The 23,132-nt window shown below is 44.2% G+C and overlaps 1 protein-coding gene across 1 annotated transcript in view; it reads right to left on the reverse strand.

Annotated features, from left to right (window-relative positions):
* The window catches only part of LOC126428171 (meiosis-specific nuclear structural protein 1-like), a 99,447-nt gene that overhangs the window by 61,554 nt on the left and 14,761 nt on the right, over positions 1-23,132 (reverse strand). Inside the window, exons 3-4 of the mRNA XM_050090084.1 lie at positions 8,364-8,473; positions 5,594-5,717 (exon numbers count right to left, since the gene is read on the reverse strand). Coding sequence (XP_049946041.1) covers positions 5,594-5,717; positions 8,364-8,473 — 234 coding nt within the window. The remainder of the gene's footprint in view (positions 1-5,593; positions 5,718-8,363; positions 8,474-23,132) is intronic.

A 23,132-nucleotide genomic window follows, 5' to 3' on the forward strand; every position in this document is an offset into this window, starting at 1 on the left:
CAGCAGTCCCCTAAAAGAAATTATTTAGAAAAATTGTCTGAAGTGCTTTGGCAATATTTACAGAATTGGAAAAGAAATACTACCAAGAAGATATCTGGAATAGCCAGAATTTGGAAGAACAATTGGAAGCCCATGAACAAGATGCAGAGGCCAGGTGAAGGATGATGTGAATTTGAAAGGACTAAAGTGGCAGGAAATACTGAACCATAGGCTGTGGAAGAAAAGAGAAGATTGGAAGTGGCTTTCTGAATGACCTGCACAAGATGAAATGTTTGAAGAAGAAGAGCTTCTGCTTATGCTTCAGTGACAACCAATGACACTGCATTTGGCCACTAACAGCACCCAAGGCAAAAACAATGCAATCAACATATACAATTAAACTGAACAGGAATATTTCTTGACGAAGATTGTTGCATCCTCTTCAATCATGAGTACTGAAAAATGTACTCTGAGGTGACAACAGTCATGGGATCCTCCTATTATTGTGTCGTACCTCCTTTTGCCTGGTGTAGTGCAGCAATTCGATATGGCACGGACTCGATGAACCATGCTGCCTCAATAGCCATCTGTAATAGCAAAAGTGTTGCCAAAAACCTTCTTCAAACTAGTTGCGAACAACTGTGGACTGATGGCACGGCATGTCATTGTTTGGGAATATGAAGTCCCTAAATGTCCAGGTAGTCGAACATAACCATTTCCGATCAGTGATTGGTTCAGTTGGAACAGAGGAACCAGTTCATTGCACGTATACACAGTGCACGCCACTATTGAGTCACCACCACCTCGCACAGTGCCTTGTCGACGACTCGGGTCCGAGGCTTCGTGCAGTCTCTGCCACGTTCGAACTCTACCGTCAGCTCGGACTCGTGTGACCTGGCCACAGTTTTATAGTTGTCTACAGTCCAAATCATACGGCCACAAGCCCTATGGAGGCACTGCATGCAATGCCACGCTGATAGCAAAGGCACCCGTGTCAGTCGTCTAATGCCACAGGCCATTAGTGCAAAATTTTGCCACACTTCCCTAACGGATACATTCATCATATGCTGACTTCTGTGATTATTTCATGCAGTGTTGGCTGCCACAGCCCATTAGTGCCAAATTTTGCCACACTTTCCTATTTCATTCATTCATCGTACATTGACTTCTGTAGTTATTTCGTGCAGTGTTGCTTGTCTGTTAACACTGATAATTCTATGTAAATGCAGTTGCTCTCAGTCGTTAAGTGAAGGTTGCTGGCCACTGTATTGTCCATGATGAGAGGTAATGCCTCAAATCTGGTGTTCTCAGCACACTCTTGACACTGTGGATCTCGGCATATTGTATTTCCTACAGCTTTCAGAAATGTTATGTCCCACGCATTTAGCTGCAACAATCCATTCTGCATTCACAGTCTGTTAATTCTCACTGCGAAGCCATAATCATATCAGAAACCTTTTAACCCATCTGAGCACAAATGACAACTCTGCTAATGCACTGCTCTTATATTCCTCATGCACGCAATACTACCACCGTCTGTATATGTGCATACTGTTATCCTATGACTTTTGTCACCCCAGTGTAAATTGGAACTGGAGATGAAGTATTATATCAAGGAGGTGTAATTCGGATTTACCACAAGCACGGTGTTTTTCCGACTGTATGATCCTTGACTGTTTGTTGTATGTATGCCAGTTACAATAAAGGAATTATAACTACATGGGGTATTGAATTTAAAGATTAGCAAAACATCGTCTTATGATTTACAGTATTTAATAAGAAATGAATAATGATGTTGCCTGAATTTAATAAATAGCACAATTTGAAGATAATTTACGAGAAAAAGGAATTTAGCAGGAAACTAATCTGACAAAAAAAAGGGGTCACATACTGTGTGGGCTATCAAAATGGGAATACTAAAATCATTTTTCATTGCAAGTAAGGAGCCAGCAGTCTCACATTTATTTTCTAAGAATTAATTGCAGAAAACACAGTCTGCAGAGAATAATTTAAAAGCATTTACTTAACTTCACTTTCGTACTGCCTGCTTTCAGGCAGTATAATCGATTCCAGCAGAACAGATCTGTAAGAAGGGTTGGTATGGAGTTGGAGGCTTCTCGGTCAGATAAAGGTTTGGTTCCTACTGATGCTATTGGTAGATGGGATTGCACTAGACATGGTATGCATCTCAATAGAGTAAATTGGCTGGGTTGGCAGCAAAATTCTTAGGGGGAGGGATCACTGAAACACATGGGAGCACTTCTTTCTTAGGCTGAGGCCAATGTCCAGTGGTACAACATTGAAAGGAATCAAGCATTATGAGAAGCTCATACAGGCAGATACTAAAGATGTTAAAATATTACAAGATTCTTACAAAAATACAGTGAAAAATAATGTCAGTATACTGCATCGGAATATAAGGGGATCAAAAAACAATGTAGATGAACTTTTTGTTTGGAAGATTTACAAACAGAGAAAGCAATAGATGTAGTACACTTGTCTGAACATTGTATAGTCGCTGATATCGAAAAGGTAAATGTAAATGGATATAAGCTTTCAGCACGTGTCAGTAGAGAGGAGACGGAAAAAGAAGGAGTTGCCATTTACGTTGAAAGTTATAATAGTGCGAAAAATTTATAAACTAAAAAAAAAAAAATTGTATAGAGCAATATATAAAGCATGTGTCTATGAGCTTAAACTAAATAATGGTAATTTTATAATTGTAGCTGTGTATAGGTGCCCATTGGAAGATTTTCAACTATTTCTAAAAAAACCTGGGTTCCTCATTGTGCTACATGTCAGACAGAGGGGAGCAAATTATCATTTACGGGGACTTCAATGTAGATTTTCTGAAAGTCTATCAGGAAGAATGATCTTGAAGTATCATTAGGTTCTTTCAATACGATGTCAATTATTGATTTTCCTACTTGGGTGGAACAGGAAAGCAACACACTGATAAATAATAGTTTCACAGACCAAGATAAATTTAATTGAATAAATATTTATCCTGTTACGAATGGTCTTTCTGATCATGATGCACAGCTAGTTACAGTATATGACATAGTTCCATACAGTTACTCAAAACAGTTCTCTCAAATAGCGCATTCAATTAACAACTTAATGACTGCAAATTTTAAGGAAAGATTGCAGCAGTTAAACTGGGATGCGGTGTACCAAGAGCATGATGCTAATTTAAAATATAACTTATTTCATGATATATTTGTGATCATTTTCAAAATCAGTTCCCTAAGAAAACAGTGAAATATAATTGTAAGAAACCGTGGCTTATTAAAAGGATAAAAGTATATTGTAACTGGAAAAAGGGAAATATATCTAATAGTAAGAAACAGTAATAACTAAGAAATAGTCAAATATTATAAAAACTACTGTAGCACATTAAGGAAAGTTATAAAAAAGTCCATATGACAGGGCAACAGGGCTACCAAGAGCACACGAAGACTTTATTCCCATCAAACTGAATGAAAAGTTTATTAACAAAACATTAGAGAGTGAGAATATTTTTAACAATAATTTTTTAAATGTTTTGGAGAAAACCGGATTCAGATGTTCATTATAAAAGGCAAAGTTTTGTATGGAAGAGCAATAACTATAAAATTTGATAAAATTGAAATTCTACCCACCTCTCCTTCTGAAGTTAGGAAAACAATAAACTGACTCAAAAGTAAAAGCTCACACAGGATTGATGGCATTTCCAACAAAGTACTAAAAGCTTGTCGCCAACAGATAAACAGGATTCTCAGCCATGTATGTAATACCTCACTGAAATAGGACATTTTTTCTAATAATTTGAAATAGGCTATTGTTTAACCATTGCATAAAAAGAATGACAGGCCTGATACCAACAACTATCACCTAGTCGCACTTCTGACAGCTTTGTCAAAAATCCTTGAAAAAGTATTGTATTCTGAGTAGCTTCATATATTGTAAAAACAAAGTACTAACAAAACACTAATTTGGTTTTCAGAAAGGCTTTTCAATAGAAAATGCTGTATATGCTTTCATTGATCAGATATTTAATTATTTGAATAACCAAACATCACCAAGTGAAATTTCCTGCACTCTCTCAAAGGCTTTTGATTGTGTAAATCATGGAATTCTTCTAAATAAATTTAATTATTGTGATATGAGTGAGGCAGTGCACAAATGGATTAACACATATTTAACTGGAGGAGTACAAAAGGTTGAAATGAACAGTTCACATAAGCAGGAAAATCAGCAGATTCCTCAGACTGGGGAAGTATCAAGAATGGGGTCTCAAAAGGTTAAATTTTGAGTCCCTCAATATTCTCAATATATATTAACGACTTGCCATTCTATAGTCACAAAGATGTGAAGCCAGTTCTTTTTGCTGATAAAACAAGTAAAGTAATCACATCCAAGAAACAATGATTAGCTGCGGAAATTGTAAATAATTATTAAGTAGTCATCTGCAAAGGGACTCTCATTAAAATTGATAAAACACAGTATATGGAGTTCTGTACAGTAAATGGCAGAACGTCATTAATAAATACAGAGTTTGAACAAAAGTCTGTAGCTCGGGCAGAATATTCCAGATCTTTGGGTGTGGGCATTGATGAGAGATTGAATTGGAAGAAACAAATTGATGATCTGCTGAAATGTTTGAGTTCAGCTATTTATGCTATTAGGGTTATTGGAAATAAGTAAATTAGCTTACTATGTCTATGTTCACTCACTGCTTTCATACGACATCATATTTTGGGGTAATTCACCATTAAGGAAGAAAGTTATCATTGCACAAAAGTGTGTAATCAGAATAATTTCAAAAGGAATAACAATGTGCATAGCTGCAACACTAGAAGAAAAGCTGAATTCCAGAACTTTGGATTAAATCTAACTTTGGCACAGAAAGGGGTGAATTATGCTGTGACAAAAAATCTTTGATCCCTTACCTAATAACATCAAAAGTCTGACAGACAGCCAAGGAACATTTAAAAACGAATTAAAAGAATTTCTGACTCATAACTCCTCCTACTCAATAGATGAGTTTTTAGATACAAATTAGTAATCTTACAACTAAAAAATAAATTTAAAAAAGAACTTGAATTATGGTGTGTGAAGAACCATTTTGTTATACTGACACATTCCACATCATTGCAAAGTGTTGTATTCATGATATATGGAACAAGTATTAATCTAATCTAATCCAGAGAAAGTCCCAATTCAGAGCTCTGAAGGACTTTATCTTAGACAGACAGCCAAGGAACATTTAAAAACGAATTAAAAGAATTTCTGACTCATAACTCCTCCTACTCAATAGATGAGTTTTTAGATACAAATTAGTAATCTTACAACTAAAAAATAAATTTAAAAAAGAACTTGAATTATGGTGTGTGAAGAACCATTTTGTTATACTGACACATTCCACATCATTGCAAAGTGTTGTATTCATGATCTATGGAACAAGTATTAATCTAATCTAATCCAGAGAAAGTCCCAATTCAGAGCTCTGAAGGACTTTATCTTACAAAATTAGAAACAGATCATCCTTTATCATGTGCCTGTCCACTTCTTTATTCCAATTCTACAAAGGAAGTAATTGTTCTAGCCTCGTACATGTGTTATACAAACTTACTTTCTCCCTCATCTTCTCTGCCTCCTTCTCTGCTTTCTGAGCACACAGTTCCTTGTAGACATACGCTGCTCTCAACTTCGATTCTAACTCTTTTAGTTCAACACTCGATTCACGTAACTGCTGTCTGAAATAACAATACAAAATGGAAAAAGAAAATAAATTGAGTAGTTCTATAAGCAGTACACATGTATGTGCAACACCGAAGCTGAACATTTATCCTCACGGGAAATATCTCAGAGACTGGTTGGAGCATCATTAAAACACAATTTAAATTTAGTCATATTTATCACAATTATGCCATGAACTTCCTTGTCAGTATTTGTACAAAGGACAACACATACAGCGTTAGGATTATCAGATCATATGCATGAAATATGCAACATAATGCAAGACACAACAAAACAGTGGAAAATCAAATATTGAAAGACAAAGACAAATGGAAGAAGTAAGTAAACTGTTTCAAATAATGGAAAATCTGGAATGGAATGTAACAATATTATGAAAAAGAAAGTTGCTACTCACCATATAGCAGAGATGCTGAGTCACAGATAGGCACAACAAAAAGACTGTCACAAATAAGCTTTCAGCCAGCAATGCCTTCATCAAAAATACACAAAACACACACACACACACACACACACACACACACGCTCGCGACTGCATTCTCTGGCAACTAAAGTCACAATGCAATGTGGCTTCCATTGCCAGAGACTGCAGTCACTGCGTGAGTTGCATTTGTACACACGTGTGTGTGTGTGTGTGTGTGTGTGTGTGGTTTTTTTTTTTTTTTTTTTTTTTTTTTTTTTTTTTTTTTTTTTTTTTTTTTTTTTTGTGAAGGCTTTGCTGGCCCAAAGCCTATTTGTGACAGTCTTTTCGTTTTGCCTATCTTCGACTCAGTACCTCTGCTACATGGTGAGAGCGACTTTTCCTTTTCATAATATTGGCAAGTAAACTGTTTATTATTTCAAAACTATAACTATTAACACAATTATTAATACATTTATCCCACTGTGAGACAAGATGGTCAAGGCCTTCGTGGAAAAATGTTTGCAGTTGCCTATGGAAACATGATTGTACCCAGACACCTCTTCGTACAAAGCAAATTGATGGGCACGAACGTCTTTTTTTGGGGCTCGAAAAATATAGAAATCACATGGGAAGGGATCTGTACTGTATGGCAGATGTGTAACGGATTCCCAGCGAAACTTCTGCAGCATATTTGAAACAAGCATGGCAATAAGTGGGCAGGCATTATCCTGCAACAGAACGGTGCCATCCAACAACATTCCTGGGCATTTGAATTTAATGGTGTGCTTCCATCAGTGCAAAGTGTCAGTGGGCCCACGTGTTGCCAAGGGTGTTTCAACTATGCTGCTGAAGTTTTTTCTGGGAAGGCCTTACATATCTTCCATAGAGTCCCAATCTCTTCTCATGTGATTTCCATATTTTTGGAGCCCTGAGGAAAGACATTCGTAGCCACCACTTTGCTTCGGATGCAGAGGTGCGGACTGGGACACAAGCATGGTTCCATAGGCAACCACAAACATTTTTGCGTGAAGCCATTGATGGTCTTGTTTCACAGTGGGATAAATGTATTAACAGTTACGATGATTGCTTGTGGAATAATAAACAGTTTCGTTACTGTTTCTTCCTGTCTGACTTGCTTTCATTTGACTACCCTTTATAGCTAGTAAAGTAAAATGCAATCAAGAAAACTAGTAAGTCATGAAACAGAATTGCTCACCTTCAATAGGTGAAATTTTTAATATTGTTGGTAGACATGTATAAAGGTTTGAGAAAGGAACCCAGTTTTTTGGGATATTAGTCCCTTCCCAGGTACAAAAGAGGGTGAGATTGAAAAATGTAATAAGGAAGGACAGGCCCCTCAAACCTCAAAAGGAGGGGAGACAAAGTCATTCGTCTGTTAGATTCAAGACAGAGCAGTGTCCAAAAGCTTAGCAATAATTTAAATTTTTGAACTGATCCACAATTGGGTGTGAGGTCATCGCTGTAGTCAGCTTAGAAGCTAAAATGTTGACTCAGCCACACATACTGCAAAAGCTGGATAATTTAATGTAAGGTACATATCTTCATTGTCATAAATATTTACACACAATAATCTTCACTGCAAGTAATATGTTCACAAATTTTCATTCAAACAAAGTCCTCTCAGTAATGTCATTATTAGAGAGAAATAAAAAAACAAAAAAGTCACTAAAAATGTTATGGTCATTACATTATTATATAGATTTATTATATAGAAATAAAAACACATAAGAAATCAATAAAAATTTCGTGGTCACTTCCCTTCTAACCAGCAAAAATAAATCAGTGAATGCTGAGCACGAACGTGATTGGGAGTCAACATGCGGATATGTTTTCCTGGAGGGGGATCATATGCTGATGGGTTTTGTTTCAAAACAGGACATGGTTACATGATATTTTTATCGATTTTGATGTGTTTTACCTTTTTACAATAATGGCACTGAGTGAGAAATTTGGATGGATGAACATTTATAGATTCATTCCATACAAAGAAGATTTTTATGTATAGATATTTCTGATGAACACATTACATCATTACTACTTTTATGTTACCTTTGGCTTAACTTATATTTTCACTCTCAAGATTTAGATCTTATTTACGCAACTGTTGACTGCTGAATGCCTTAGCTGTATGATTTTATTCCACCCCAGACATTCTCACATTATACTGAAACCGCATATTTCAAATATTAATGAATTTAAATTAGACTGAAAGAGTTATTACCTGAGCTTCAGCTGCACTATCTCTTGCCTCTTGACTTTATCCATTTCCTCTGCAAGAACCTCATCCTGATGGAGCTGATTAAACAGCAGTTCTCGCTGCAGACTTTTTGGCTGTGGGGAAAAAAATAATTATTTGTCGTCTGTGACCATTTCGACAAATATTCTCGACACTACACTACCGATCCTCAGCACTGAGCACATTTGCCTACCTGCCTTCCTCTTTCCTGTTTCCATCCCACTCTTTTCATCTTCTACAGATTCAATGTACAGCATAAATTCCTGACACTTACAGATCACACTGTGTGACACATCTGAGGGCAAGAAAGTGTGCCACCATCACAAAATCACTCTCTGTTACAGTGACAGGTGTGTAGTGAACTGGCCATGATGGTGGCAACTGTTCCATTTACAAATACTGCACTGAAAGAATGGCTAGCGCTTACCTCTGTATGAGTGCAAATTTCATTGACTTTACTAACACAGTCATTTCTCACATTGCACGTGGCAGGAAGTAATATGTTGCTTAACTCTTCCTGGAACATGTAATCTGAAATTTTACAATCAAATATCTCTGTAACAGACACTGGCTCTCTCATAGAGTCTGCCCCTGGTGTTTGATGAGCATCTCTGTAATACTACTGGTGATAAAACAAACCACTCTTCTTTAGACATTCACTTTCTTCTCTACTGATATGATCGAGTGCTGGCCTCAGAGTAACAAGTAGTACACAAGAATTGGCTGACTGAGGTTTTGTAAAGCACCTTTTCCAGTGGCGTGTTACATTTCCTTAGGATTCTCCCAATGAATCTGTCTGATATCTGCTTTTCATACAACTAGTTTTATGAGATCATTCTACTTACATCGGTCCAGCCACATGATCCTAGACATTTTATAGCTGTTACTTAATCTATTGATTTATTGCCAACTGGCAAAACCACCTCACCTCCCTCCACAAACCAAGGCTTAGATGTTGTGTGTGTGTGTGTGTGTGTGTGCGCGCGCACGCGTGCGTGCGTATGTGTGTGGGCGCGCACGCGTGTTGACGGCTGGCAAATGATATTTTATTTTTGTTTGTGGGAAACGTATTACAAATAAAACAAGAAAAATTGGGATTTTAGTAGACCTCAAGATCTCTAAGAGTAGTTTCAGTATGGAGAACGATGCTCTGAGCAGCTTGGACACACATTCCAAGCCAAGCAAATTGTAACTGAGAAACTCCTGAGTGCCTCTCAGAAGACCAATTCTCGTCCAAGTCACGGGAGGAGGGCGACGCAACAAATTAGGGAATGGCCCACTGGGGTGAAGTACAGTGGGCACTTCAAGTGCCCCAGGACCAGTGTGGTAGCTGTGAGGGCTCTGTAGGAACTCTGAAAAGTGGTGGCTAATGGGGCTCTAGTGAAGCTGTGATAGGCCTATGTAGCAAAAAGTGGATCAGCAACCAAAGGTACCGAGCGAGGTGGTGCAGTGGTTAACACACTGGACTTGCATTCGGGAGGATGATGGTTCAATCCTGCATCTGGCCATCCTCAATTAGTTTTCCATGATTTCCCTAAATCACTCCGGGCAAATGCCGGTTCCTTTCAAAGGGCATGGCCGACTTCCTTCCCCATCCTTCTCTAATACGACGAGACTGATGACCTCAATGTCTGGGCTCCTCCCCCAAAACACCCCCCCCCCCCCCAAACCAAAGACAACTAGCCTCAAAAAGAATGGACATATAAGACAACAACCTGGCAAGGCAAACAAAGTACAAATTGCAACTTGGAACACTGACAGGAAAGATAGAGGAAATAATGGATATGATGGGCAGGAGAAATATACAGGGCTATTACAAATGATTGAAGCGATTTCATAAATTCGCTGTAGCTCCATTCATTGACATATGTCACGACACACTACAGATACGTAGAAAAACTCATAAAGTTTTGTTCGGCTGAAGCCGCACTTCAGGTTTCTGCCGCCAGAGCGCTCGAGAGCACAGTCAGACAAAATGGCGACAGGAGCCGAGAAAGCGTATGTCGTGCTTGAAGTGCACTCACATCAGTCAGTCATAACAGTGCAACGACACTTCAGGACGAAGTTCAACAAAGATCCACCAACTGCTAACTCCATTCGGCGATGGTATGCGCAGTTTAAAGCTTCTGGATGCCTCTGTAAGGGGAAATCAACGGGTCGGCCTGCAGTGAGCGAAGAAACGGTTGAACGTGTGCGGGCAAGTTTCACACGTAGCCCGCAGAAGTCGATGAATAAAGCAAGCAGGGAGCTAAACGTACCACAGCCGACGGTTTGGAAAATCTTACGGAAAAGGCTAAAGCAGAAGCCTTACCGTTTACAATTGCTACAAGCCCTGACACCCGATGACAAAGTCAAACGCTTTGAATTTTTGGCGCAGTTGCAACAGCTCATGGAAGAGGTTGCGTTCAGTGCGAAACTTGTTTTCAGTGATGAAGCAACATTTTTTCTTAATGGTGAAGTGAACAGACACAATGTGCGAATCTGGGTGGTACAGAATCCTCACGCATCCGTGCAGCAAATTCGTAATTCACCAAAAGTTAACGTGTTTTGTGCAATCTCACAGTTTAAAGTTTACGGCCCCTTTTTCTTCTGCGAAAAAAAGTTACAGGACACGTGTATCTGGACATGCTGGAAAATTGGCTCATGCCACAACTGGAGACCAACAGCGCCGACTTCATCTTTCAACAGGATGGTGCTCCACCGCACTTCCATCATGATGTTCGGCATTTCTTAAACAGGAGATTGGAAAACCGATGGATCGGTCGTGGTGGAGATCATGATCAGCAATTCATGTCACGGCCTCCATGCTCTCCCGACTTAACCCCATGCGATTTCTTTCTGTGGGGTTATGTGAAAGATTCAGTGTTTAAACCTCCTCTACCAAGAAACATGCCAGAACTGCAAGCTCGCATCAACGACGCTTTCGAACTCATTGATGGGGACATGCTGCACCGAGTGTGGGAGGAACTTGATTATCGGCTTGATGTCTGCCGAAACACTAAAGGGGCACATATCGAACTTTTGTGAATGCCTAAAAGACTTTTTGAGTTTTTGTATGTGTGTGCAAAGCATTGTGAAAATATCTCAAATAATAAAGTTATTGTAGAGCTGTGAAATCGCTTCAATCATTTGTAATAACCCTGTAGATATTTTATGTATGGGAGAGACACGATGGAAAGGAGAAGGCAATATAGAGCTGAGGAAAGGTTACACAGGTTGTGTTGGAGTGGAAATGAAGAAGGATAACAACAGGCAGTGGGAGTTGTTGTGAGGGATGTCTAAAAGGAAGAGGTACGGAGGAGCAACAACAGGATAATGAAGGAGTAAAGAGGTGGTTCAAGTGTATGCCCCTCAAGTGGGCTGTACATCTCAAGAGAAGCAGGCCTTCAAGTAACAACTACAAAAGCAGTTGGACCGACAAAGGATAATAGTCATGGCAGATTTGAATACGCATGTAGGGAATGAAAGACAAGGGTATGAAAATGTACTTGGTTCAGACAGATGGGGAAGTAGAAATGAAGAAGGAAAGAGATTGCTGGAATTCTGGAAGAGAAATGGTTTAGTGATACGTAACTCGTGGTTTTGGAAAAAAGGGAGCCATAAAGTAACATGGTACAGCAGGAATGTAGCACAGAAATCTTTGGTGGATTAGATGCTCCATGACTGGGAAATTAAGAAGACAGTAACAGATATAAAGGTATTACCATTTGAGGCTCTGGATGGTGACCGCTGGCTACTGGTAATGAATATGAGAATCATTAAGGAATGGAAGAAGACAGAGAACCAGGAAAGGAGAATCAGAGTATGGAAATTGAAGGAAAAGGAAGTAAATGAAGAATACCAGGAGATTATAAGGGGAAGGGTACCAAAGAATTAACCAAAAACAGGAGAAAAGGACTGGGGGGCGATTTAAAAGTGCTGTGGTAGATGCTGCAGTAGCTGTATGTGGAAGGACAAGTGGCAGAAAAAGGTGGAAGGTGACACTTTGATGCAATGAAAGAGTCAAGGATATAGTGGGGAGGAAAAACAAGGCCTTCAGACTGTGGTTCCGAGAAAGGACTGAATCAGCAAGAAAGGAGTATTTTTAAAAAAAGGGGGGAGGGGCAAATAACACAATCGCTGAGGAGAGAGGAAATTGAATGGAAGAATGGACAAATATGATAGAGGAAAACAGTAGAGGAAGTAAGAAATTACTATACGGAACGAACAAAAGTAAGAGTAGGGGTTTGAGAGAGGATGGTGGTGGTTGTTGGATGTTTAAGGGGGACTAAACAGCGAAGGTCATCAGTCCCCCATTCCAAAATCAGGCGAGCCGAAAATCTACGAAGCAGATAAAAACCAAAGGGGGAGGAGACGTCCCCCCAGGCGCTAAAAGCACACAAATTCAGCAACAAACACTACAGACAAGAACAGGACAGAGGAACACCAGACAGAAAGAAACAGAAGAAAGGAAGATGGCCGGAGACTGGTTGACTGACCACGAGATCAAAAATGGGAAAGAGGCAACCATCTCACGGCACACCAGAACAGCAACAGACACAAGGACAATAGACACAGAAAGGGAAAGGCGCAGGACCTCCCTAAATCGAACCATAAAACGGACTACCACGGATAAAATTTAAAACGGTATCAGCCATGGAGGCATCGTCGGATAAAACCAAAGCCAAAGTGCCCGGGAGATTAAAAGAGTGCCGGAGTGTGCGCAGTCGAGGACACTCCAGCAAAATGTGGCCGACCGTCAGCCGGGACCCACACCGACACAAGGGGGGATCCTCCTGACGCAACAGATGGCCGTGCGTCAGGTATGTATGGCCGATGCGCAGCCGACACAGGACTACCGAGTCCCTGCGAGAAGCCCGCAGGGAGGAACGCCACACATCGGTCGTCTCCTTGACAGCCCGCAGTTTATTCGGGGCTGTCATGCCACGCCACTCAGCAGCCCACATCCCAATCAGCTTACGGCGCAACACCAGCTGCTGGTCGCGAGCCGTAAGGCCGATCTCCAAAGCCGGGGCGTCGATCGCCCCCTTGGCCAGCCTGTCTACACGTTCGTTCCCAGGGATGCCAACATGACCGGGCGTCCAAACCAAGACCACCGAACGACCAGAACGGGCAATGTCGGAAACAGCCTCCTGAATGGAGGACACCAGAGGAGAGGAGGGATAGCAGCGGTCGATGGCCTGAAGGCTGCTCAGGGAGTCACTGCAGATGACGACGGACGCATCTGAGCAGGAACGCATATGCTCAAGAGCTCGCAAGATGGCCACCAGCTCTGCAGTAAAAATACTGCAGCCAGCCGGCAAGGAGCGTTGCTCAACATGGGCAGCGTGAGCAAAAGCGTAGGCAGTGCGACCATCAACCAGGGAACCATCAGTGTAGACAGGCTCACAGCCCGGAAATGAGTCGAGGAGCGCAAGAAAACGGCGACGGAGGGCCACAGGCGGAACCGAGTCCTTAGGTCCCTGTGCCAAATCCAGACGGACGGACGGCCGGGACAAACACCAGGGAGGCGTAGGTGTACGGATCCGGAAGGGAGGCAGAAGAGGGAACGACCCCAGTTCTGACAGCAGGGACTGGACACGGACAGCTACGGAAAGCCCAGACCGAGGTCGCCGTTCGGGCAGGTGGTGGACCAAGGCAGGGAAAAGCAGGCGACGATTGGGATGGCCTGGCGAGCAATGTACGTGGACAGCATAGTCGGCGAGCAGACGATGGCGGCGAATCCGCAGCGGGGGAACCCCGGCCTCCACCAGTAGACTATCCACGGGGCTGGTGCGAAAAGCGCCAGTAGCAAGCCGAACCCCACAGTGATGTATGGGGTCTAACAACTTCAACACTGAGGGGGACGCAGACCCATAGGCCAGGCTCCCATAATCAAGCCGGGACTGCACAAGAGCTCTGTACAATTGCAGTAGCGTGCAGCGATCTGCACCCCAAGACGTGTGGCTAAGGCAGCGGAGGGCGTTGAGGTGCCGCCAGCATTTTTGCTTCAGCTGAATAACATGAGGAACCCATGTGAGCCGGGCATCAAACACGAGTCCCAAGAAGCGGCAAGTGTCCACCACTTCAAGCAGGTGGCCGTCGAGGTAAAGGTCAGGATGAGGGTGGACCGTCCGACGCCTGCAGAAGTGCATAACCCGAGTCTTGGCAGCAGAGAACTGAAAACCATGAGCCAGAGCCCATGATGCTGCCTTGCGAACGGCGACTTGCAACCTGCGTTCGGCGACTCCCGTAGTCGTGGAGCTAAATGAGATGCAGAAGTCGTCGGCATACAAAGAAGGAGACACCGACGACCCCACTGCTGCAGCCAGACCATTAATGGCCACTAGAAATAACGAGACGCTCAACACCGAGCCCTGCGGGACCCCATTTTCCTGTATATAAGAGGAACTAGAGGTGGCACCGACTGGCACCCGGAAAGAGCGGCGCAATAAAAAGCTTTGAACAAAAGCCGGGAGCCGACCACGAAGACCCCACCCATGCAACGTGGCGAGGATGTGATGCCTCCATGTGGTGTCATACGCCTTCCGCAGATCGAAAAATACAGCAACAAGGTGCTGACGTCGGGCAAAAGCCGTACGGACAGCAGATTCCAGCCGCACCAAATTGTCCACTGCAGACCGGCCCCGACGGAAGCCACCCTGAGATGGAGCGAGGAGACCGCGCGAGTCAAGGACCCAACACAAACGCCGCCCCACCATACGTTCGAGCAATTTGCACAAAACGTTGGTGAGGGTAATGGGACGATAGCTGTCCACCGCCAGTGGGTCCGCACCGGGCTTCACGATGGGGACAATAAGACCCTCTCGCCATTGCGACGGGAACACGCCCTCGCTCCAAATGCGGTTAAAGATGGTGAGGATGTGTCTCTGGCAGTCCCTGGAGAGATGCTTCAGCATCTGCGCGTGGATGCAGTCCGGTCCTGGTGCTGTATCAGGGCAATCGGCGAGGGCAGCGAGGAGTTCCCTCTCGCTGAAAGGAGCATTGTATGTTTCATAATGACGCGTGTGGAATGAGAACGGCGTCCGCTCGGCTCGCTCCTTTAGAGAGCGAAAGGCGGGGGGATAGGATGCAGTCGCAGAGCTCTGAGCAAAGTGCGCGGCGAGGCGTTCAGCAATGGCGGCAGCGTCCGTGCAGACAGCGCCGTCCAAGGAGAGCCCAGGGACACCCACAGGGGCCTGGGAGCCATAAATCCGCCGGATCCGGGACCACACGTGCGAGGACGAGACACGGGAGCCCAGGGAGGAGACGTACCTCTCCCAGCACTCCTGCTTACGCCGTGCAATAAGTCGACGGGCGAAGGCACGGAGCCTCTTAAAGGCGATGAGGGTCTCCAGAGACGGGTGCCGCCTATGACGCTGGAGAGCCCGCCTACGGTCGCGAATAGCCTCAGCAATCTCCGGCGACCACCAGGGGACAGCCTTCCGCCGAGGGAGGCCAGAGGAACGGGGGATGGTAGCCTCGGCCGCTGAAATGATGGACGTGGTTAAAACACAGACCACCTCGTCAATGTCACCCTGTGGGGGAGACGCAATGGTTACAGCAGAAGTAAAAGCTGGCCAGTCAGCCCTGTGGAGAGCCCAGCGGGGCAAGCGCCCAGAAGAATGACACTGTGGCAGTGACAAATAGATGGGAAAATGGTCACTACCACACAGGTCAGGATGCACCCTCCAGTGGAGGGATGGGACAAGTCCAGGGCTGCAAATAGAGAGATCGATGGCCGAGAACGAGCCGTGGGCCACACTGAAATGCGTGGGAGCACCGGTGTTCAAGAGGCTAAGGTCGAGCTGAGCCAACACATGCTCCATGGCCCGACCACGATCATCGGAGACACTCCCACCCCATAGAGGGTTGTGGGCATTGAAATCGCCCAGCAGCAAAAAAGGTGGCGGCAGTTGTGCTATCAGAGCAGCCAGGACATGCTGCGCGACAGTACCATCAGGTGGAAGGTAAATACTGCAGACGGTAATGGCCTGGGGCGTGCACACCCGAACAGCGACAGCCTCTAAAGCTGTTTGTAGAGGCACAAACTCGCTGTGAAGAGAGTTCAGGACATATATACAGACGCCACCAGACACCCTTTCGTAAGTTGCCCGGTTCTTAAAATAACCCCGATAGCCACGGAGGGCGGGGGTTCGCATTGCTGGAAACCAAGTTTCCTGCAGAGCAATGCAAAGGAAAGGATGACGGCTGATAAGTTGGCGGAGCTCAGCTAAATGGTGGAAGAAACCGCTGCAGTTCCACTGGAGGATGGTACTGGCCATTGCTGGGAAAGGCGTGACGGGACGGGGAAGGCAGATTACGCCACTGGGTCACCCGCTGCCTCCAAGTGAGCACCTGTGCCAGTGCTTTCCATGGCGTCGGAGGGACTGGCGAGATCGAGGTCCTCAGCGGACGCCAGGATCTCCACCTCGTCCTCAGACGCAGAGGTTGAAGGTTGCGGTGGGACAGGTGCCACCGCAATGTCAGGATGCTTGGGAGCCTTTTTCTTCAACGGCTTCGCACGCTGTGCCTTGGGAGGGTCTGGCTGGGAGGGCCCCACTGGGTCAGTCTCAGGGACGGACGACGACCGTGAAGCCCTATGACCAGCGACCGGTTGTTGCTTCAAAACTTTGCGGGTATCCGCTTTGACACTGGGCAAAGCCTGGGAAGGGAGGGCCCCAAGGGACCCCTTCCTGGCTAGAGTAGCCGAAGAAGCCCTACGCTTCTCCGGCTGGGAAGGGGGGACGAATGTCCCCGATGGTTGGGGTGGTGTCGCTCCTGGAGTAGATGGAGCAACAGAGGGTGAAGTGCTCCCCACAACCAAGGGGGCCGGGTCATTTTGACATAGCTGAGAGGCAACAGTACGTGACGACACGGGAGAGGATCGGACCGCTGTTGCAGCAGCGGCATAGGTGGATGTCATGGGCACAGGATGGAGCCGCTCATATTTCCGCCGTGCCTCTGTGTAGGTCAGGCGGTCCAGGGTCTTATATTCCATTATCTTCCTTTCCTTCTGGAAGATCCGACAGTCCGGTGAGCAGGGGGAATGGTGTTCTCCACAGTTAACACAGACGGGAGGCGGAGCACATGGAGTATCAGGATGCGAAGGACGTCCGCAATCCCGACACGTGATGCTGGAAGTACAGCGAGATGACATGTGCCCGAACTTCCAGCATTTAAAACACCGCATCGGAGGAGGGATATATGGTTTCACATCACAACGGTAAACCATCACCTTAACCTTTTCGGGTAAGACATCACCCTCAAAGGCCAAGATGAAGGCACCGGTGGCTACCTGATTATCCCTCGGACCCCGATGGACGCGCCGGACGAAGTGAACAGCTCGTCGTTCGAGGTTAGCGCGTAATTCATCGTCGGACTGCAGAAGAAGATCCCTATGGAATATAATACCCTGGACCATGTTGAGACTCTTATGCGGCGTGATGGTAACTGAAACATTCCCCAACTTGTCACAATTGAGCAACCTCCGTGACTGGGCAGAGGATGCCGTTTTGATGAGCACAGAGCCAGAGCGCATCTTGGACAAGCCCTCCACCTCCCCGAACTTGTCCTCTAAATGCTCCACAAAAAACTGGGGCTTGGTTGACACGAACGATTCTCCATCAACCCACGTACACACAAGGTACCGGGGTGAATATTCGCCACTGCCTTCTTTAGCAAGACGTTCCTCCCATGGAGTAGCTAGGGAGGGAAACGATCTCTGATCCAATTTCTTCCCATTGAGGTTAGACCTCGATCGCTTAGAGACTGCTGGTGGAGGCCCACCAGCGATAGATGATGTACCACGCTTCATTGCGGGTCATCCGCCCTGATGCCACCTACTCCGACCAAGGGCCCTCCCCACGGGCGCCACCCAGCCACAGCAAAGGCCACCTGGCAGGATGGCCGTTGCCGGGAGTCCCGATGCCCCAGGGAGATGGGCATCGACTCCTTGGCATACGTGGGGAGTGAACGGCGCAGGCATCAGTAGAGCGATCCCTGTGTTGTCAGGGGGCTACAACCAAGAGGGTACATGGCGACCCCACCACAACGGACTGGCTACCGTGCTGGATCTTAGGTGCAAAAATGGCCAAGGTCGTCGTCACAGTTAAAAGAAACACTGCAGAGTGCAGCGTGGTAATCGCCCAAGAGATCGAAAACGAGCGGGACACCATTGCAACGACGAGAAAGACGGCTATAGGTCTAATTGCACGAAGGATACAGTGCACCATGTAAGGTGCCCTTCCCCAATTGGCTCGCTCTTCGGAATAATTTAGATAGATGGAGGTCAAACCCGAGAGGGGACCATCACATAAGGCCGAAACGTTTGAGACTCCTTTTAGTCGCCTCTTACGACAGGCAGGAATACCGCGGGCCTATTCTTACCCCCGAACCCGCAGGGGGATTGAGAGAGGATACAACAATGATGGATAAATGTGGTTCATAACAAAGAGTCACTGAAGATAATGTGGAAGGAGTACTTTGAGCATTTGCTAAATTTGAATGGACTTGAATGAGGATAATAGACTGAAGGACGTAGAATTAAAGTACTGGGGTGGGAGGAAGAACCTGAGATGGAAAGAAAGGAAATGGCACTGGACAAGATGACAGGTACCAAGCGTGGGTGAAGTAAGGGTCAAAATGGTGAAGGTAGCAGGGGAGCTTGGGAAATAGTGGCTGTATGGCACGATGAGGGTAGCGGAGAATGAGAAGGAGACTCCAGAAGATTGGAAGAGGGCACTAATTGTCCCTACATTCAAGAATGGGAGTAGGGAGGACTGTAGAAACCACAGGAGTTGCACACTAATACCATGCTGTGCCACAGTATACGAAAAGATCCCAGATAGTAGAATCCAAATAAGGATTGAGAACAAATGGAGAGAGGAACAGTGTGGCTTCAGACCTGGAAGGTCAACTGTTGACCTCAGATTCGCAGTGAGGCAGCTGCACGACCACCTCTACGAATTTGGAGAAGACCCGGTGGCGCCCTTTATCGATACAAAAATGGCATTTGATAGCGTGTGTAGGAGTAAGAACTGGGATACACTAGAAAAGAAGGGAGTGGAAAAAGAGACAATAAGCAGAGTGGAGGAAGGAAGTTTACTGTAGACACCTGAGTTGTGTGAAAGTGGGAAATGACTGGACAGATTGGTTCCAGCAAACAAGTGTTGTGAAACAGGGAACTGCACTGTAACCTTTCCTCTCCATAGTGGTTTTGGATGAGATAATGACTAAATTTGCAGAAAAATCTGGAGAAGACAAGCTGACAGCAACAGTGTGCACAAATGACTTGATGGTCTGGGGAAACAGGGAGGAGGAGATCCAGAAAAGCTAGATGCTTGGGAAGAAACCGTGAGGCAGTACGAATTGAAATTTAATGTCAACAAATGTGAGATCCTGGTTACAACTAGAAAGAAAGGCAGACCAACTAGCAGAATAAGGATCGGATACGAACAACTGAAGATGGTGGGAAGTATCAAGTACTCGGGAAGTGCGATGAATGAAAGTGGAAGAGATAAGAAAGATATTAGTGAATGTGGCAGAGAGGCAAAAGCATTCCTGCAAACTCTTCCTACAAACTCCCACAAATACATCCTGCAAAAAAAGCAAAGAAGTAATGTATAAGTTACTACATCCCAGTGCTGAGCTATGCACTGAAACACAGGTAGTGAAGAAAAGAGATGTAAGTAGATTACAGACATGTCCTCTGAAGTAGTGTAGGAGTAACAAGGAGAGAGAGGATGAGGAATGAAAGGGTCAGAAAAATAGTGAAAGAAGAACCCTTTAGAGTAGGACAGAAACTTCAAGGCTAAGATGGTATGGACACTTAAAGAGAATGGGAAACAAGGTGATTCCCAAGAAGGTACATGAAATGAACAGGCAAAGGAAATGATCAAGAGGAAGACCAAGGTGTTGAGCAGTGGGTTGAAGAAAGAGGCGAGGACTGGACCAATGTGAACATGTATAGAAGGTGGGAAATCACAACTAGACGGAGAAGCTTATGTTCAGACAGACTGGAAACTGTTCAACATGATTATGATGAAACTCTTGAGTGTGGATTACATTCATATGTAAATATGGCTACCAGCTCTCTCTCTCTCTCTCTCTCTCTCTCTCTCTCTCTCTCTCTCTCTCTCTCTCTCCTTCCAAACACAAACAGATCTGCCAGAAGAAAGAGCCACTGGCTCCAAAAGTGAAACCTTTTTGTGTGTGTGCAGCTTGGAGAGTAGATTTTTTTTATCTATCCTTTCACATTACCCTCTACCTTTTAGATGTTACATAAATAGATACTCTTCTATGAAATAGAAGGTAGCCTCAAGGAGAAACTTCTTCAGTTTGTTATCAAATTTAAGTTTGCTGTCAGTCATACATTTTGTATCACTGGCTAGGTGACCAAAATTTTTGAGCTGAAGTCAACCTTAATGTGAAATAATTAGTGTCACTTTTTTCTTCTGTTAACAGCAAACAGAAATTAAGTGAAGGCCATGTAATGATCTGGGGCTGCTTTTCCTGAATGGCTCACACCACCAGCTTTGCTCTGTGAGAAGATAAATGCGGGTATAATGAAAATATTTGAGGCAAAAAGATGTTTATTTATGTAAAAATTTTCTGTCTCAGTCACAAAGTATTTCCATTAACATACAACTGATTTCAGTGTCTCATACCATCATCAGATATAAAATTCTCGGCTACGAATACAATGAGGTGATAATTGATGGCATAGCGACATGCACACGTTCAGATGGTGGTAGTATTGCGAACGCAAGGAATAGAAGGAGAGTGCATTGGTGGAGCTGTCATTGGCACTCAGGTGGCTCACGTAAAACGATTTCCAATGTGATTCTGGCCACACAGTGGGAGCTAAGAGACTTTGAAAGTGGGGTGGTAGTTGGAGTTAGACGCATGGGATATTCCATTTCAGAAATCATTAGGGAAGTTAGTATTTCGAGATTCACACCGTCAAGAGTGTGGCGAGAACATCAGATTTCAGGTATTACCTCTCACCACACACAACACAGTGGTCAACAGCCTTCACTTAACAACTGAGAGCAGCAGTATTTGCGCAGAGTTGTCAGTGCTAACAGACAAGCAACACTGTGTAACATAACCACAGAAATCAATGTAGGACACATGATGAATGTTGACAGTGAGCAAAATCTGGCATTAACGGGCTGTGGCAACAGATGACTGATGCGAGTGCCCTCGCTAACAGCACATCGCCTGCAGCGCCTGTCCTGGGCTTGTGGGCACATCAGTTGGACCCTCAATGACCGGAAAACTGTGGCCTGGTCAGATGTGTCTCAAATTCAGTTCGGTAAGGGATCACAGTAGATTTCGAGTGTGGCACAGGCCCCATGAAGCCACGGACCCGAGTTGTCGACAAAGGCACTGTGCACGTTGGTGATAGCTCCGTAACGGTATGGGCTGTGTTTACATGGAACGGTCTGAGTCCTCTGGTCCAACTGAACCGATCACTGACTGGTATTAGTTATGTTCGGCTATTTGGAGACCATTTGCAGCCATTCGTGGACTTCGTGTTACAGATGACAGAGCGCCATGTAACCGAGCCACAATTATTTGCACAGAACGTTCTGGACAGTACAAGCAAACAATACGGCCTCCTTAATCGTCTGACACGAATCTCACCAAACATTCGTGGAACTAATTGAGAGGTCATTTTGTGCATAAAATCCTGCACAATTATGAACGGCAGCATGGCAGCGTGGTTCAATATTTCTGCAGGGGACTTACAATGACTAGTTGGATCCTCGCTGCGTCAAGTTGCTGTGCTATGCCGGGCAAAAGGTGGTCTGACATGATATTAGGAGCTATTGTGTAATTTTATATCTGACAATGGTGCATACAGCATTGAAACCAGTCATATGTTAATAAAACTAATTTGCAATTGATACACATTATTTTTACGTTACTAAGAGGACTTCAATCATTACAACCCAATGTCACATTCTAATAACATGTTTGCCACAGTGCACCAAGGATTCAATGTTCAGACTAAAATGACACTCATAATCAGGAAACCCACACCCTAGAATATGCCACTCAGTCCAACTACATTTGTACTATGCATGATTACTGCTATAGGTAATTTTCAAAACAGAAAAACCTATTTTATTCTCTTTTTTTTCCATTCACTAAACAAAATCTTATTTCTGCGGAAATTGAGCTTATGAAAATAGGATTTTCAGAATACAAAAGCATGCTAGTGAATTATGCCTGGTGCTAGTTCTAGAACATCCTGCACTTGACTAATGAGAATAGGATTTTTGGAATGCAGAAGTGTGTTAGTTGAATTTTGTCCAGTGCTAGTTCTAGAACATCCTTCACAGACATCTTCATACACATTTGGTAGTTTGAAAACTGTTTCACAATACATATATCTGTTTATGTCCATTGTCAATACCAATGCTTCTCTATTCTGAAAAGAAGAGCAAAGCAGAAATATAATACTAGCATTAAAAACTTGAAGGGCTTAACACCAGTACAGAAAGAAGTCAGATACATGGGCACTTATGTATTTTGACTTGACAACCTTTTAGATAATGATGAAGGTCTTCTACATAACATGCAATTTTAAGATTGAACTAAATAACTTTTTGTTGGGCAACTCCTTTAACTCCATTGCAGACTGACTTAAGAGAAAGTCTTGCGATAAATGTTTTAGGTTATTTTATCATTAATATTAGCAGTGTATCAGAATTATATTGCACAGTGTTAACACAAAGTACATTAACCGCCATTTCACTGCCACTA

This window comes from Schistocerca serialis, chromosome 12, assembly GCF_023864345.2.
Source record: "Schistocerca serialis cubense isolate TAMUIC-IGC-003099 chromosome 12, iqSchSeri2.2, whole genome shotgun sequence".
NCBI lineage: Eukaryota > Metazoa > Arthropoda > Insecta > Orthoptera > Acrididae > Schistocerca > Schistocerca serialis.